This window comes from Oncorhynchus kisutch, unplaced genomic scaffold (assembly GCF_002021735.2).
Source record: "Oncorhynchus kisutch isolate 150728-3 unplaced genomic scaffold, Okis_V2 Okis06b-Okis10b_hom, whole genome shotgun sequence".
In the NCBI taxonomy this organism is placed as follows: Eukaryota; Metazoa; Chordata; class Actinopteri; order Salmoniformes; family Salmonidae; genus Oncorhynchus; species Oncorhynchus kisutch.
The window spans coordinates 5,444,963-5,464,584 of NW_022261983.1; the positions used below are offsets into that span (position 1 = coordinate 5,444,963).

At 45.7% G+C, this 19,622-nt stretch overlaps 1 protein-coding gene across 2 annotated transcripts in view; it reads right to left on the bottom strand.

Annotated features, from left to right (window-relative positions):
* Nucleotides 1-19,622, bottom strand: part of prkar1b (protein kinase, cAMP-dependent, regulatory, type I, beta) — a 194,405-nt gene that overhangs the window by 6,830 nt on the left and 167,953 nt on the right. For both annotated transcript variants that reach the window (XM_031814385.1, XM_031814386.1), the window contains one exon: nt 17,096-17,217. In XM_031814385.1, the coding sequence (XP_031670245.1) occupies nt 17,096-17,217 (122 nt within the window). The remainder of the gene's footprint in view (nt 1-17,095; nt 17,218-19,622) is intronic.

The window sequence follows — 19,622 nt, forward strand, 5'->3', positions numbered from 1 at the left end:
TATTTGCAAGCACATATAGTTGAAGTCGGAAGTTTACATACACCATAGCCAAATACATTTAAACTCAGTTTTTCACAATTCCTGACATTTCATCCTATTAAAAATTCCCTATTCACAAAGTTTTAATGACTCGAACCTAAGTGTATGTAAACTTCCGACTTCAACTGTACATGTTGATACGAGGGAATGTACTGTATGTGTGGCTTCACGACTGCATTCTGTGTGTGACAGGGCATTAGTCTGTACTTCCTCCTCAAGTTCAAGTTCCTATAAGGGCATGAATATTACAGTAGGGGTCTGTGTGTTTAATGTCCTGAATTAACATTTACATTGTGGGGCCTAACGGCTAGCTAGCTGAGAATAGCAGCTCAGTGCTTTAGTCCTTTTACACTATCGTCATAGTCCACTGTAGAGGTCTTGACTGGTCTACCGCAACCTGAATACCTGAGACCCGAGAAGACCTCTAGTCCATTGTAGAAGTCTTGATTGGGCCACCGCAACCTGAATACCTGAGAAGACCTCTAGTCCACTGTAGAGGTCTTGATTGGGCCACCGCAACCTGAATACCTGAGACTTGAGAAGACCTCTAGTCCACTGTAGAAGTCTTGACTGGTCCACCGCAACCTGAATACCTGAGACCCGAGAAGACCTCTAGTCCACTGTAGAGGTCTTGATTGGGCCACCGCAACGTGAATACCTGAGAAGACCTCTAGTCCACTGTAGAGGTCTTGATTGGGCCACCGCAACCTGGATACCTGAGACATGAGAAGACCTCTAGTCCACTGTAGAGGTCTTGACTGGTCCACCCCAACCTGAATACCTGAGACCTGAGAAGACCTCTAGTCCACTGTAGAGGTCTTGATTGGGCCACCGCAACCTCAATACCTGAGACTTGAGAAGACCTCTAGTCCACTGTAGAAGTCTTGACTGGTCCACCGCAACCTGAATACCTGAGACCCGAGAAGACCTCTAGTCCACTGTAGAAGTCTTGATTGGGCCACCGCAACCTGAATACCTGAGAAGACCTCTAGTCCACTGTAGAGGTCTTGACTGGTCCACCGCAACCTGGATACCTGAGACATGAGAAGACCTCTAGTCCACTGTAGAGGTCTTGACTGGTCCACCCCAACCTGAATACCTGAGACATGAGAAGACCTCTAGTCCACTGTAGAGGTCTTGACTGGTCCACCCCAACCTGAATACCTGAGACATGAGAAGACCTCTAGTCCACTGTAGAGGTCTTGACTGGTCCACCCCAACCTGAATACCTGAGACCTGAGAAGACCTCTAGTCCACTGTAGAGGTCTTGACTGGTCCACCCCAACCTGAATACCTGAGACCTGAGAAGACCTCTAGTCCACTGTAGAGGTCTTGACTGGTCCACCCCAACCTGAATACCTGAGACCTGAGAAGACCTCTAGTCCACTGTAGAGGTCTTGACTGGTCCACCCCAACCTGAATACCTGAGACCTGAGAAGACCTCTAGTCCACTGTAGAGGTCTTGACTGGTCCACCCCAACCTGAATACCTGAGACCTGAGAAGACCTCTAGTCCACTGTAGAGGTCTTGACTGGTCCACCCCAACCTGAATACCTGAGACCTGAGAAGACCTCTAGTCCACTGTAGAGGTCTTGACTGGTCAACCCCAACCTGAATACCTGAGACATGAGAAGACCTCTAGTCCACTGTAGAGGTCTTGACTGGTCAACCCCAACCTGAATACCTGAGACCTGAGAAGACCTCTAGTCCACTGTAGAGGTCTTGACTGGTCAACCCCAACCTGAATACCTGAGACCTGAGAAGACCTCTAGTCCACTGTAGAGGTCTTGACTGGTCAACCCCAACCTAAATACCTGAATACCTGAGAAGACCTCTAGTCCACTGCCACTGGAGAGGCATGTAATGATGCTTGTTTGATGCCAGACACATTTCCAGAAGGGAAGAAAATAAACTAAGCAACACTAAATACATGTATGGAATAGCACCGATAGTTGATTTAGTCGTTGACAAAAAGCACAGACATATCTGGGAACCAGGCTAGGGCTGAACTAGCCTGAGTTAGTCAGACTGCATCACACTCCGTTTCATGTTTGTTGTTGAATGATTTCCAGGGTAGTTCTGGGTAGTCCGTGCACCCTGAAGGGATTTACCAGCTAGCAGTAAGTGAATGTAGTGCACTGCATGGCTTCATCCCAAATGGCACCCAGTTCCCTTTATAGTGCACTCCTTTTGATCAGGGCCCATGAGCTCTGGTGAAAAGTGGTGCGGTATGAAGAGAATGGGAGGCACTTCGGGACACAGCCCATATCTTCAGCCATGTTTAAGTTTAAACGGAGCTGATAGTGCCAGAACCTCTCTCTAAGTCTAATCCTTAGCTCTCTGCTCTGCTCAACTTTTCCTTGGCTCTCACTTCTAATAAGAACTAATAATACTCAATAGGAATATAATGAGTCTCAATGAGAGATCCCATCAGACCAAACCATTTAGCACTAATACAAAGGTGTGCTTGTGAGAATATGGAGAATATGGAATATGAGTGTGTGTGTATGCATGTGTGTATTGTGTGTGTGTGCATGAGTGTGTGTGTATTGTGTGTGTGTGTGCGTATTGTGTGTGTGTGTATATGAGGGTGTGTGTTTGCACATGTGCCTGCATGCCTGAATGTCTTTGTCTGTGTGTGTGATTAACAAAGAAAAATGTGTATAGAGTCCAATGGACTTCTGAGCTGTGGTCGACCTACACTGGGATCACAACTGAACCAACAAAAACACTCGTACCATGTTGTTGGTGGTAGTCTGGTAGTGTGGTAGTCTGGTAGTGTGGTAGTCTGGTTGTGTGGTAGCGTGGTAGTCTGGTAGTGTGGTAGTCTGGTAGTGTGGTAGTCTGGTTGTGTGGTAGCGTGGTAGTCTGGTAGTGTGGTAGTCTGGTAGTGTGGTAGTCTGGTTGTGTGGTAGCGTGGTAGTCTGGTAGTGTGGTAGCGTGGCAGTCTGGTAGTGTGGTAGCGTGGTAGTGTGGTAGCGTGGTAGCCTGGTAGTCTGGTAGTGTGGCAGTGTGGTAGCCTGGTAGCGTGGTAGCCTGGTAGTCTGCTAGTGTGGCAGCCTGGTAGCGTGGTAGTGTGGCAGCGTTGTAACGTGGCAGCATGGTAGTGTGGTAGCGTGGTAGCGTTGTAACGTGGCAGCATGGTAGTGTGGTAGCGTTGTAACGTGGCAGCATGGTACTGTGGCAGTGTGGTAGCGTGGTAGCGTTGTAACGTGGCAGCCTGGTAGCGTGGTACTGTGGCAGTGTGGTAGTGTGGTAGCGTTGTAACGTGGCAGCCTGGTAGCGTGGTACTGTGGTAGCGTTGTAACGTGGCAGCCTGGTAGCGTAGTATTGTGGCAGTGTGGTAGCGTGGCAGCCTGGTAGTGTGGTAGCGTTGTAACGTGGCAGCATGGTAGTGTGGTAGCGTTGTAACGTGGCAGCCTGGTAGCGTGGTACTGTGGCAGTGTGGTAGCGTTGTAACGTGGCAGCCTGGTAGCGTGGTACTGTGGCAGTGTGGTAGCGTGGCAGCCTGGTAGTGTGGTAGCGTTGTAACGTGGCAGCATGGTAGCGTGGCAGCCTGGTAGTGTGGCAGCGTGGCAGCATGGTAGCCTGGTAGTGTGGCAGCCTGGTAGTGTGGTAGCGTGGTAGTGTGGTAGCCTGGTAGTGTGGTAGCGTTGTAACGTGGCAGCCTGGTAGTGTGGCAGCGTGGTAGTGTGGCAGCCTGGTAGCGTGGCAGCCTGGTAGTGTGGCAGCGTGGTAGCCTGGTAGAGTGGCAGCCTGGTAGTGTGGTAGCGTGGTAGTGTTGTAACGTGGCAGCATGGTAGCGTGGTAGCCTGGTAGTGTGGCAGCGTGGTAGTGTGGCAGCCTGGTAGTGTGGTAGCATTGTAACGTGGTAGCGTTGTAACGTGGTAGCGTTGTAACGTGGCAGCGCGGTAGCGCTGTAACGTGGTAGCGTTGTAACGTGGCAGCGTGGTAGCGTTGTAACATGGCAGTGTGGTACTGTGGCAGTGTGGTAGTGTGGCAGTGTGGTACTGTGGCAGTGTGGTACTGTGGCAGTGTGGTAGTGTGGCAGTGTGGTACTGTGGCAGTGTGGTACTGTGGCAGTGTGGTACTGTGGCAGTGTGGCAGTGTGGTACTGTGGCAGTGTGGTACTGTGGTAGTGTGGTACTGTGGTACTGTGGCAGTGTGGTACTGTGGCAGTGTGGTACTGTGGTAGTGTGGTACTGTGGCAGTGTGGTACTGTGGTAGTGTGGCACTGTGGCAGTGTGGTACTGTGGCAGTGTGGCAGTGTGGTACTGTGGCAGTGTGGTACTGTGGCAGTGTGGTACTGTGGCAGTGTGGTACTGTGGCAGTGTAGTAGCGTGGTACTGTGGCAGTGTGGTAGCGTGGCAGCGTGGTAGTGTGGTACTGTGGCAGTATGGTAGTCTGGTAGTGCGGTAGTCTGGTAGTGTGGTATGGGGTTCCCTGTATATTGGGCCAACATGAGGCTGTGGTGCTAAGCTGGGGCTCAGAGACAGACAGACAGACAGACAGACAGACAGACCTACATGTTCTGTGGGAAAGGCAGAAGCCTGAGCCTAAGAGCATAGGAGAGTAGTGGTGGACACCAACACACGCATTCAAACACTGACTCTCATTCACGAACACATGCATGTTATGTTCTTCTCGTGGGGACCAAGTCATTGATTCCCCTCCCAAATCCTATTTTCCCTAACCCTAAACGTAACCCTTAACCTAACCATAACCCCTAACCCTATCCTTAATTCTAACCCTAACCCTAATTGTAACTCTAACCTTAAAATCGCATTTGTCCTTGTTGGGCCTTGCAAAATGTCCAAACTTGACAGAATTTTCCTTGTTTTATTATCCAGATTAAGTGGATGCCAACAGCGACGGGCCCAAGGCCAGAAGGACCCCTCTATTCCCATCCTTCTTTCCCCTCCTCTTCCCTCCTGCCGTCTCAGACACATGGGGTGCCAGTCTGACGGAGCCAAGAGCAAAGAGGAGGAGAGGAGTGGAAGAGGAGGATAAGTTGGGAGGATAAGGATGAGAAGAAGAGAGAGGAGGAAGAGAGGAGAAGAGAGGGGGGCAGTAGAGGATTAAGATCCCAAATGCTAAAGGAGATCAAATTGTAAGGGAGTTCTATGAGAGAGAGTGAGAGAGAGTCTGTACACAGAGACAAATTGAAAAGAACAAGGACAGTTTTTGTTTTTACACACTGCTGAACATGCCCATCCAGGGTGCCCCAGAGATCACTATCTCATATATAGCACCCCATGAGCTGAGCTCTCTAGATTCAGTACAGTATTAACCATGAGCTGAGCTCTCTAGATACAGTACAGTATTAACCATGAGCTGAGCTCTCTAGATACAGTACAGTATTAACCATGAGCTGGGCTCTCTAGATTCAGGACAGTATTAACCATGAGCTAAGCTCCCTAGATACAGTACAGTATTAACCATGAGCTGGGCTCTCTAGATACAGTACATTATTAACCATGAGCTGAGCTCTCTAGATACAGTACAGTATTAACCATGAGCTGAGCTCTCTAGATACAGTACAGTATTAACCATGAGCTGAGCTCTCTAGATACAGTACAGTATTAACCATGAGCTGAGCTCTCTAGATACAGTACAGTATTACCATGAGCTGAGCTCCCTAGATACAGTACAGTATTAACCATGAGCTGGGCTCTCTAGATTCAGGACAGTATTAACCATGAGCTGAGCTCTCTAGATACAGTACAGTATTAACCATGAGCTGGGCTCTCTAGATACAGTACAGTATTAACCATGAGCTGAGCTCTCTAGATACAGTACAGTATTAACCATGAGCTGGGCTCTCTAGATACAGTACAGTATTAACCATGAGCTGAGCTCTCTAGATACAGTACAGTATTAACCATGAGCTGAGCTCTCTAGATACAGTACAGTATTAACCATGAGCTGAGCTCTCTAGATACAGTACAGTATTAACCATGAGCTGAGCTCTCTAGATTCAGTACAGTATTAACCATGAGCTGAGCTCTCTAGATACAGTACAGTATTAACCATGAGCTGAGCTCTCTAGATACAGTACAGTATTAACCATGAGCTGAGCTCTCTAGATACAGTACAGTATTAATCATGAGCTGAGCTCTCTAGATTCAGTACAGTATTAACCATGAGCTGAGCTCTCTAGATACAGTACAGTATTAACCATGAGCTGGGCTCTCTAGATTCAGGACAGTATTAACCATGAGCTAAGCTCCCTAGATACAGTACAGTATTAACCATGAGCTGGGCTCTCTAGATACAGTACAGTATTAACCATGAGCTGAGCTCTCTAGATACAGTACAGTATTAACCATGAGCTGAGCTCTCTAGATACAGTACAGTATTAACCATGAGCTGAGCTCTCTAGATACAGTACAGTATTAACCATGAGCTGAGCTCTCTAGATATAGTACAGTATTACCATGAGCTGAGCTCCCTAGATACAGTACAGTATTAACCATGAGCTGGGCTCTCTAGATACAGTACAGTATTAACCATGAGCTGAGCTCTCTAGATACAGTACAGTATTAACCATGAGCTGGGCTCTCTAGATACAGTACAGTATTAACCATGAGCTGAGCTCTCTAGATACAGTACAGTATTAACCATGAGCTGGGCTCTCTAGATTCAGGACAGTATTAACCATGAGCTGAGCTCCCTAGATACAGTACAGTATTAACCATGAGCTGAGCTCTCTAGATACAGTACAGTATTAACCATGAGCTGAGCTCTCTAGATACAGTACAGTATTAACCATGAGCTGAGCTCTCTAGATACAGTACAGTATTAACCATGATCTGAGCTCTCTAGATACAGTACAGTATTAACCATGAGCTGAGCTCTCTAGATACAGTACAGTATTAACCATGAGCTGAGCTCTCTAGATACAGTACAGTATTAACCATGAGCTGAGCTCTCTAGATACAGTACAGTATTAACCATGAGCTGAGCTCTCTAGATACAGTACAGTATTACCATTAGCTGAGCTCCCTAGATACAGCACAGTATGTCTTCAATAAACATGGGGATGTCCTCATTTACTGTACCCCTGGCCAACAGGAAGAGGAGAGGATGAGTAGAGGGAGGGAGGGGAGGGAGAGTTGGGAGGGGAGGGGGGGGGGGTAGCAAGAGAGGGAGAGAGACAGAGGGGCAATGGGGAAGGTAGACAGAAGGACTGAGAGAGAGAAAGAGAGGGGAGAGAGAGCGAGAGAGAGCGAGAGAGAAACAGAGAGAGAGAGACAGAGAGAGAGAGTGAGAAACAGAGAGAGAGAGACAAAAAGAGAGAGAGACAGAGTGAGAGACAGAGACAAAAAGAGAGAGACAGGTAGAGAGAGAGCGAGAGAGACACACACAGAGAGAGAGAGAGAGAGAGAGAGCGAGACCGAGAGAGAGACAGAGAGAGACAGAGAGAGAGAGCAAGCCCACCTAATGACAGGCAGACAACATCTATCACTCTGCTAAATACTAAACCTCCAGGAGAGATCACTGGGCAGATAGCACTGTGTGTGAATGCCAGTCTGAGACCAAAGAAACAAACCCCAGACAGACAAATTTCTCACACAGACAAATCTCTCTCTCTCTCTCACACACACACACACACACACACACACACACACACACACACACACACACACACGCAACGCGGACACAAACAAGCACACACACACTCATGTACGCATGCAAACACACGCAACGTGCACACACACACAAGCACACACACAGTATTGCAGAATGCAAGGGGTCCTTTTGTCATGTCAACATTTAGTGGCTCAGAAGCAGGAAGTAATGACTGCTGAACAAACACAGGGGAAAGACAGAGACGGGGGGATGGAGGGAGGAGAGGAAGGGAGAGTAGCTTGTTCATACGAGGCCACCCCGCACTCAATGTCTGCACTGTCTCACCTTTTTAGACTGTACCTACACACACACACACACACACACACACACACACGATATGATGGTAGCTGCTGCTGCTATGAGGAAGGAAGACACATAACCATATGATATGATGGTAGCTGCTGCTGCTATGAGGAAGGAAGACACATAACCATATGATATGATGGTAGCTGCTGCTGCTATGAGGAAGGAAGACACATAACCATATGATATGATGGTAGCTGCTGCTGCTATGAGGAAGGAAGACACATAACCATATGTTATGATGGTAGCTTCTGCTGCTGCTATGAGGAAGACACATAACCATATGATATGATGGTAGCTGCTGCTATGAGGAAGGAAGACACATAACCATATGATATGATGGTAGCTTCTGCTGCTGCTATGAGGAAGACACATAACCATATGATATGATGGTAGCTGCTGCTGCTATGAGGAAGGAAGACACATAACCATATGATATGATGGTAGCTGCTGCTGCTGCTGCTATGAGGAAGGAAGACACAGGAAGACTGTGAACAGTGTGAAGCGAATCAGTGCAAATGTGCAGAAACTGTGTGTGTCTTGCATCTCGCTCATCTCAATATCTGTAGTGCTGCTCGTGGCCACGTCATTTCTCTGAGTCTACCTTTATTAGATTGGTCTATTCGTCTAGTTAGTCTAGCCAGCTATCTAAACTTGTAGTAATCATGGCCGAATTACCGACCGGGCACGTGCCCAGGGGTACTGACCTGCAGGGGTACTGACCTGCAGGGGTCCTGACCTGCAGGGGTCCTGACCTGCAGGGGTCCTGACCTGCAGGGGTACTGACCTACAGGGGTCCTGACCTGCAGGGGTACTGACCTGCAGGGGTCCTGACCTGCAGGGGTACTGACCTGCAGGGGTCCTGACCTGCAGGGGTCCTGACCTGCAGGGGTACTGACCTGCAGGGGTCCTGACCTGCAGGGGTACTGACCTGCAGGGGTACTGACCTGCAGGGGGCCCACATTGATTTTGTTCATCACTCTTATTCAGATATCATATTAACATGACATAATGGCAAATTGTGTCAAATTGCAGGAAATTTGCTGTAAAACTTAAACAAAAAAAGGTTCTGTAAAGCAAACCTATTTGTGTTAAAAGGTTACTTTGGGATTTTGGCAATGAGGTGCTTTATCTACTTCCCCAGAGTTAGATGAACTCATGGAGACCAGCCTCTGAATCCAGTATGAAGGAAGTTAGAGGTAGTTTGCCAGCCCACAGTGGAGGTGTCATAATACCCATAAAACCTAGCGGTCAAACAAGGAAATGGTTCCACTCGTTTTTCAATTCATAGGGGAATTTAGAAACACTTAAAATAAGGGCTGTGTTTCGTGTAGTCTTATTTATTACTACATTTAGCTAACATTAGATAGTTAATCAAGAGATTCTTACCTTTGCCTCGATTTGGCAGTCTCGTCCAGATCATCATGGAATTTTGTAGTTGTTTATGATAGCCACATTAGCAGCTAAATAGAATTTCATTTATTAGGAGTTTATAAAGGCGAATATGTTGATAAGTCACCTTGTCAGGGAAAGATTTACAAGGTAATCAAAATGTCACGCCAGGGTAAGCCTACATGAAACAGACCTTATTTTAAGAGTCTCTAAAATCCCCTATTCGAATGGTGGAAAAAACATTTGGAACCATTTACCTGTTTGACCGCTAGGTTTAATGGGTATTATGACTCATACTGTGGTACTCATTAGCATTAGTGCAATGACTGGAAGTCTATGGTATCTACTAGCATGCTAGTAGTTACCATAGACTTACAATCATTGCGCTAACGCTAGTTAGCAACTTCCTTCATACTGCACGCAGAAACTTAAATATTATATATGTTAATCTGACTCTGGAGAAGTAGATAAAGGGCTTCATAGCCAAAATCCTGAAGTATTCATTTAATAAAATATAATTTATGCTAACAGATCCCGTATTAAATTATATTTTTTTGTTAATGTGTAGTGGCTAATTGCATAGCTAATAGGATACACCCCTGAACAGTGAGAGGCGTCTACACCCCTCCTATTCTTTGGTGAGGTGTAGTCTTCTTCACGGCCACCGCCTGACAGTCTGTGTATAGGCTGGTTTGTACAGTGTGAGAAGAAATGTAAACACGCCACTTTTCATTAATGCCCTATTCCCTCTCTCCTCTCCTCTGGGGTGAAAAGAAAGTGATGTCTTTATCCCACATGTTTTTTAATCCCTCATACGCACCATATAATTAGTGATTGGGGGTTTGGCTTTTGGCAGAGAGCGAAAGAGAGAGAAAGAGAAGAAGGGAAAGGGAGGAAGAGCAAGAGAGAGCGAGAGAGAGAGAATGAGAGGCCTTTTTAAATGAAGAAGGGATAGTTGTCAGGGCTTACCTAAGCATCGGTGAGAAAAAACTAAGGGATGAGATGAAAGTATGACAAATGATAGGCTGCAACAACAACGTCAAGATATGTGGTACACCCCCAACCCCTCAGCCTCTCCTCTGCCTTACATCTCTCCCTCTTGCTCCTTAGCTCATCCCTCCATTCCTTTTCTCTCCCTCTCTCCCCCCCTCTCTTTCTCTCTCTCTGAGGCTGGGTCTGACTTTCCCAGAGCAGGGCGGTTGTCTGGTGGAATGTGGCTCTGCTGAGTTTCACACAGGGTCAGGAGAGTCAGCCTCCAGGGAGGGAGCAAGTGAGGGAGAGGGAGACCGAGAGAGAGAGAGAGAAGAAGAAGAAGAGAGTGATGGATAAATATAAAATATATAGAGATACTACTGACTTCAGAGAGAGAGAGAGAGAGAGAGAGAGAGGGAGACCGAGAGAGAGAGAGAGAGAGAGGGAGAGGAGGGATGGATAAATATACAGAACAGTACTGTAATACAGAAAGATATTGATTGTAAAACATGCAGAGGTATTTAAGACTTTTTAATGCCAATTGGAATTCAATTTAATACCAATGTTGAGGTCTGCGAGCACCACACACCTGCCAATATTCCTCTCCAGAAATGAGCCCATGTTGGTAAAAAGTAGTATTTTTAGGGTTGGCTCTTTCACCAAAGGCTATAGCCTAGCTCATATTAGGCAGGTGTGCTATTTTATCAATACGTATAATCCTATAGCCTTACCGTTGTAGTAGCATAGTGGCTAGGCTATTGATGGCTGAAGCATGGGGTTGCCCATATTAACTGCACCTGTACATAGCTCATCTGTAAATAGCCCATCCAATCTACCTCATCCCTATACTGTATTTATTTATTTATCTATTTATCTTGCTCCTTTGCACCCCAGGATCTCAACTTGCACATTCATCTTCTGCACATCTACCATTCCAGTGTTTAATTGCTATATTGTAATTACTTTGCCACCATGGCCTTACCTCTCTCATTTGTACATGCTGTAGAAAGATTTTTCTACTGTATTATTGATTGTATGTTTGTTTATTCCATGTGTAACTCTGTGTTGTTGTCTGTGTCAAACTGATTTGCTTTATCTTGGCCAGGTTGCAGTTGCAAATGAGATCTTGTTCTCAACTAGCCTACCTGGTTAAATAAAGGTGTTCTCAACTAGCCTACCTGGTTAAATAAAGGTGTTCTCAACTAGCCTACCTGGTTAAATAAAGGTGTTCTCAACTAGCCTACCTGGTTAAATAAAGGTGTTCTCAACTAGCCTACCTGGTTAAATAAAGGTGTTCTCAACTAGCCTACCTGGTTAAATAAAGGTGAAATAAATAAATAAAATAAGAAGGCAACCCCAATGTACTAATCAACAGCTAGATCACAAACTCTGTCATCAGAATTTTGCCTACGATACTAAAACCAGCTTAGTATAATGATGCTCAATACCATACCAATCAGCTGCTCAACAGGCAACAGAACCTTGTTAAGCTGATTCAGGTGTGCTTGAGTAGGGCTGGAACAAACATCTCCACACCCAGTGGCCTAGCTCTTCAGATGGAGAGTTGACCACATGTGTTTTATACAGTAACAGTGGTATGGATGTTAGAGTAGGGCTGGAACAAACATCTCCACACCCAGTGGCCTAGCTCTTCAGATGGAGAGTTGACCACATGTGTTTTATACAGTAACAGTGGTATGGATGTTAGAGTAGGGCTGGAACAAACGTCTCCACACCCAGTGGCCTAGCTCTTCAGATGGAGAGTTGACCACATGTGTTTTATACAGTACCAGTGGTATGGATGTTAGAGTAGGGCTGGAACAAACATCTCCACACCCAGTGGCCTAGCTCTTCAGATGGAGAGTTGACCACATGTGTTTTATACAGTAACAGTGGTATGGATGTTAGAGTAGGGCTGGAACAAACGTCTCCACACCCAGTGGCCTAGCTCTTCAGATGGAGAGTTGACCACATGTGTTTTATACAGTACCAGTGGTATGGATGTTAGAGTAGGGCTGGAACAAACATCTCCACACCCAGTGGCCTAGCTCTTCAGATGGAGAGTTGACCACATGTGTTTTATACAGTAACAGTGGTATGGATGTTAGAGTAGGGCTGGAACAAACATCTCCACACCCAGTGGCCTAGCTCTTCAGATGGAGAGTTGACCACATGTGTTTTATACAGTAACAGTGGTATGGATGTTAGAGTAGGGCTGGAACAAACATCTCCACACCCAGTGGCCTAGCTCTTCAGATGGAGAGTTGACCACATGTGTTTTATACAGTAACAGTGGTATGGATGTTAGAGTAGGGCTGGAACAAACGTCTCCACACCCAGTGGCCTAGCTCTTCAGATGGAGAGTTGACCACATGTGTTTTATACAGTAACAGTGGTATGGATGTTAGAGTAGGGCTGGAACAAACATCTCCACACCCAGTGGCCTAGCTCTTCAGATGGAGAGTTGACCACATGTGTTTTATACAGTAACAGTGGTATGGATGTTAGAGTAGGGCTGGAACAAACATCTCCACACCCAGTGGCCTAGCTCTTCAGATGGAGAGTTGACCACATGTGTTTTATACAGTAACAGTGGTATGGATGTTAGAGTAGGGCTGGAACAAACATCTCCACACCCAGTGGCTCTCCTGGAGGTGTTATGCGATGACATCAGAACATTAGCCTACAACCAAATAGTCTAATCAAATAATTCCTCCATTCAGTGAATCAGGTATGAAAATACTTTGAAGCAAGGTAGCTATGCAGGAGGCTCTACACTGTATTTTTACAGTGCCAAGTAAGACATGAAAGAAGTTAGCTATTTCATCTGATATATTCAGGAAATGCATTATGGATATTATGATTTGCACCATGTCAAAATAGGATCCAGAATAATGTGTTTGTCTTTTTAGAGATGCATTTGCCTTCTATGTTTTCGTGTGCTATGCCTATGCTACATCATTTAGCACCTGAGGAAGTGGGAACTCAAAACACATTAGCTAGATCGCTAACTGTAAATATGATACTTACTGCCAGATAGCCATGCATTTGATCTAACAGTACAGGCCTATATAGGCTACTTGATATAGTCACTGCTCCATTCGGCTGGAGCATCATCTCAATTACTCGTTCTGAGAAACTAACCAAAATGTCACTGACTCACATTGGTTCAATTAGATAGTGCACATTGACCTGCAGTTTCTCTGTGGGGCGACAGGTAGCGTAGTGGTTAGAGCACTGGGCCAGTAACCAAAAGGTTGCTAGATGATATCCCCGAGCTGATAAGGTAAAAATCTGTCGTTCTTCCCCTGAACAAGGCAGTTAAACCCACTGTTCCTAGGCTGTCATTGTAAATAAGAATTTGTTCTCAACTGACTTGCATAGTTAAATAAAAATAAATAAATACAATTCTCTAGAGTTAATCAGATTATACCCAAACTGTGTGATGTAGTAGGGAATTGTAGTTTCCAACAGGACAATGTTCTACATAGTTTAGTGCAGAAAATGTGATAATTAACTACAATTACCATAATCCATTGTGTGACTACTTGTCCGGTCTGTGTTTCTTTTACGCCTGCTACATAAGAGACAGAAATTAATGATCAAGAGGGGAAACACAGAGAGCAGTTGCTTCGAGAGGAATCTCTACCTGAAAATACATGATCTAAGTGATTGATAGCAGGTATCCAGCAGGTATCCAGCAGGTATTCAGAAGTATTATACTTTGAACTACTGAGATAGTGATTGTTGACAGCATTAACAGCAGCTGTATAGAGATGAGATGACTTGGAATGAAATAATAAAATCATCAAATAAACGAATGTAATATAGACAACTGAAATATTGTACAGTAATGTGAATAAATGGTGGTTAATAGGTGATAATCAGTGATGGGCAGTTACCACCATCATGGGACTTCTATGCATGGTTTTAGTCTGTGTTGTTACAGCATTACAAGCCACATAGTGCATCACGCATTTAAAATTAAAAAATAAATATTGAAGCCGAAATGTAAAATATTAATATTTTTTTAATAATCGAACTGAAACATTTTCAAACTTAATTTAAGACATTTTAAGACGTATTAAGGCCTTTAAATCAGATAAATGAATTGAATCCTTTTTAAGCCTCTTTAAGGACCCGCGGACACCCTGAGATGGGATACCCATGCTGTCACCCATGAGAAAGGAATGAAAGAGTGATTCAGACAGATATATAAAAGACAGGAGGCCTGGATGTCCCTCTGAAATGAAGCCAGTGAGAAATACAGGGATTTTTCAGCTTTCAATGGGAATTTTCCCCTATTCTTTTCCTGGGGCTTTAGAAATGACACCAGATGCCTGTTCCCGTTTAAAAAGGGCCATGTTCTCAGTGGGGTCCTGATCTGTCAGACACACACAGGGACCAGAGAATACCCAGGGGGACAGAGGAATGGACTGACTGGGCTGAGGGCCCGCTGGAGGGGAAGTCCAGAGTCAGACAAGCGCTCTCTCTCTCTGCAAAAACAGTCTCTTTCCCTTTTGGTTCATCTCTCTCTGTGCTTTCTGCTCTCAGTGTATGTATCTCCTCTCCAGCCGGTCTCTACTACGCCTTTAGTCAGGGCCTTAGCCTACAACTGGAAGTCTAGACTCTGTAGTATGTGACCTGCCTCTCTTCTCTCTCTCACATCACCTGACCTGTAATGGAATCTAGAAACTATGAGGGGGATGGAACAGGCAATCTAGAAACAGGGAGAGGACAGCACAGTCGATCTAGAAACAGGGAGAGGACAGCACAGTCGATCTAGAAACAGGGAGAGGACAGCACAGTCGATCTAGAAACAGGGAGAGGACAGCACAGTCGATCTAGAAACAGGGAGAGGATAGCACAGTCGATCTAGAAACAGGGAGAGGACAGCACAGTCGATCTAGAAACAGGGAGAGGATAGCACAGTCGATCTAGAAACAGGGAGAGGACAACACAGTCGATCTAGAAACAAGGAGAGGACAGCACAGTCGATCTAGAAACAGGGAGAGGATAGCACAGTCGATCTAGAAACGAGGAGTGGACAGCACAGTCAATGCAGTTGCCTTCCAGACTAGAGAGGATGGGAGAGGAATGTAGAAAGTGAGGGAAGGAAGGAGGTAGAGAGGGAGGGCTGTGGCTCCAGTGCTGCAGGCTCATTGGTGCAGGTGGAGATGGAGAGAGAGAGCCAAACGGAGGGATACTTCACTCAGCAGCCTGATAATACCCCTCCAGCCCTCCAGTCTCAGCTGCGCCTTATTGGGGCTTGGCTCACAGAGCTCCATGCTAGCTAGCTACCAATCACTGGGGATATTGTTAGGACTGAGAGAGAAAGAGAGGGGGGGGGGGAATAGGGGGTAAAAGAGAGAGAGAGGAGGTAGAGCGAGAAGGGTAGAGATGGAGAGAGAGGTTTGGAAGGGTAGAGAGAGAGAGCATAAGGAAGAGAGAGGGAGGTAGAGAAAGAGATTAAGAGGTAGAGAGAGAAGGAGAGGGGGAGAGAGAGAGAAGAGAGAGAGAGAGGGAAAGAGAGATGAGAAGGAGAGGGGGAGAGAGGAAAGGAAGGGAATGATAGCAAGCCAAGTTTAAACAGGAGGTGAGGGTTGTGAAAGGATGAGAAACAGGAGGTGAAAACAACAGACCAAAAAAAGGAGACGACCCCCCTCACACACACTGGTCTTCTTGGCTTGACCCTGATGGAACCCCTTGTAAACTATGGAGTTAATCAAAAGTGTGTTAGGCTGACTGACTGGCTGTCAGGTGGGGGGCCCTGCTCTAAGGGGCCCTGCTCCACACAACCACAAACCTAGCAGTGTGACCAGCCCCCTTCTCCCAAACCCCCCACTCATTCACACTCTCCCTCAGAACACACGCATGCACCACGCACACAAACACACACACCTCACAACGCCACTTCGTCTGTCTCCTGGAGCCAATAAGGATGTAATCAGTTCTGACCTCAGGCAAGAGGAAGTATTGATATACAACAAGACACTGGACTTCCATCATAGACATTGATACACACGTATCCACAGATATACAAAGAGCACATCACACTGACACACTGACACATCACACACACTGACACACTGACACATCACACTCACTGACACACTGACACATCACACTCACTGACACACTGACACATCACACTCACTGACACACTGACACATCACACACACTGACACATCACACACATCACACTCACTGACACAGTGATACAAAGTCAGATTCTACAGCCACAAAGTCAGATTCTACAGCCACAAAGTCGGATTCTACAGCCACAAAGTCAGATTCTACAGCCACAAAGTCGGATTCTACAGCCACAAAGTCAAATTCTACAGCCACAAAGTCGGATTCTACAGCCACAAAGTCAGATTCTACAGCCACAAAGTCAGATTCTACAGCCACAAAGTCAGATTCTACAGCCACAAAGTCAGATTCTACAGCCACAAAGTCAGATTCTACAGCCACAAAGTCAGATTCTACAGCCACAAAGTCAGATTCTACAGCCACAAAGTCAGATTCTACAGCCACAAAGTCAAAATTGGCTACAGAAATTAGATTTTTGTTTTTATTTTAATGTGAAGGTTAGGCATAAGGTTAGCAGTGTGGTTAAGGTTAGGGTTCAAATCACATTTTAAGAAGATACATTGTAGAAATAGGTGAGGTTTAGCCATATTGATGACTTTGTGGCTGTGGAAGCTAGTGACAACTGTAAAAAGACATGCGTACACACAAACACACACTCGTGTACCTCTGTGATGATGAAGAAGTCATCTCCGGGGTCTCCCTGTACCACGATCTTCTCCCCGTCCTCAAACTGGACCGGCTCCAGAGAATCAGCTACAGTCAGACGCTCCCACTTGTCCAGAGACTCTGCAGGGGGACAAGAGGGTCAACAACAGAGACAAACACTAATATTAGGCCATATGAACATATATACACACACACACACACACACACACACACACACTCCCACTTGTCCAGAGACTCTGCAGGGGGACAAGAGGGTCAACAACAGAGACAAACACTAATATTAGGCCATACGAACACACACACACACACACACACACACACACACACACACACACACACACACACACACACACACACACACACACACACACACACACACACACACACACACACACACACACACACACACACATTCCTATGTTGAGAGACAGGCCCTCAATGCATACTTGAGTTAGTGTGTACTGTAGTCAGTCAATGGGTTGAGGTTTCATCACACAAAGATCTGACTATTAGATGATCTCTTTAATACAGTTTGTGGGAGGAGACTGTGTGCCCAGTATGATTGGTGCTGAGTGTAATAATGTAGGTGACTACACTTCAGTGTAGGGAATACCAATTGGCTTATTGACAGAGGGGAAATAGGAAGGCACTGATAGTGCTGATTTCTACTGGTCCCTATGCAGCAGTGTTGGGGAATAAGTGTGTCTGTGTGTGTGTGTGAGTGTCCCCCGCTGTGCTGGCCACAGTAGATAATGGCTCCTGTTTAAACACTCATATGTAATTGGGGCAGCTCCTTCCTACCTCACTAATCCACTCACTCAGCAAGAGACATTACCTCCCTCCCATCTCCTCCCCCTCTCCCCGTCTCTCTTCTCCTCTCCCCCCGCCCCTCCTCTCCCCACTCCTCTCCTCTCCCCCCTCCCTCATCCTCCCTCCTCTCCCCCATTTTCCAAGTAAAGAGACAGGACTAACAGCCACCATTCATAGTGTATGACCACATCAGGGTGTGTATACTGTGTAGCAGTACAGTAGCATTTCAGTAGAAGGCTACACAGGGCTCTGAAGGAGTGATTCAGCAGAGTGGATGTTTCTAGAAGGTGAGGGTATTTTCAGGTCTTGGCTATAAAAAGGTCTTATACTTGGAAATGCGCTGAGTACATGAATGCAAAATTCAGCCATATATAGTATAGTGAACCATCACTGACAACCACATTTACTAAATGGAACTCCAATATTAGTATCCGATTCATAGGTTTACCTTTCAAGTTAAGGGTTATGTGAGTTGTGTGGGTGAGCTGCGGCTCCATACCTATCCCAAAATGTAGCCCTCAACTTAACCATTCCGAATGAATGCCTAAACTTAACCTTCAACATTTGACGTTTCCGGACAAGCGTCTGGTTCTGCAGTGGGACTGTGAGAGCTTGTTGTGTGTGTGTGCGTTATTGGCATGGCAAACACATGTTAACATTGCCAAAGCAAGTGAAGTAGATAATAAACAGAAGTGAAATAAACAATAAAAATTAACAGTAAACATTACACTCACAAAAGTTCCAAAAAATAAAGACATTTCAAATGTCATATAATTCATACAGTGTTGTAACGATGTGCAAATAGTTAAAGTACAAAATGGAAAATAAATAAACATAAATATGGGTTGTATTTACAATGGTGTTTGTTCTTCACTGGTTGATCTTTTCTTGTGGATCTGTGCAGCTCAGTTTCCACCTCATTTTGTGGGCAGTGTGCACATAGCCTGCCTTCTCTTGAGAGCTAGGTTGAGGCCTTTCTCAATAGCAAGGCTATGCTCACTGAGTCTGTACATAGTCAAAGCTTTCCTTAAGTTTGGGTCAGTCACAATGGTCAGGTATTCCGCCACTGTGTACTCTCTGTTTAGGGCCAAATAGCATTCTAGTTTACTCAGTTTTTTTGTAAATTCTTCCCAATGTGTCAAGTAATTATCGTTCCGTTTTCTCATGATTTGGTTGGGTCTAATTGTGCTGCTGTACTGGGGCTCTGTGGGGTCTGTTTGTGTTTGTGAACAGAGCCCCAGGACCAGCTTGCTTAGGGGGCTCTTCTCCAGGTTCATCTCTCTGTAGTTGATGGCTCTGTGGGGTGTGTTTGTGAACAGAGCCCCAGGACCAGCTTGCTTAGGGGGCTCTTCTCCAGGTTCATCTCTCTGTAGGTGATGGCTCTGTGGGGTGTGTTTGTGAACAGAGCCCCAGGACCAGCTTGCTTAGGGGCTCTTCTCCAGGTTCATCTCTCTGTAGGTGATGACTCTTCTCCAGGTTCATCTCTCTGTAGGTGATGACTCTTCTCCAGGTTCATCTCTCTGTAGGTGATGACTCTTCTCCAGGTTCATCTCTATGTAGGTGATGACTCTTCTCCAGGTTCATCTCTATGTAGGTGATGACTCTTCTCCAGGTTCATCTCTCTGTAGGTGATGGATTTGTTAGGAAATCGCTTCCTTTTAGGTGGTTGTAGAATTGAACCGCTCTTTTCTGGATTTGGATCATTAGTGGGTATC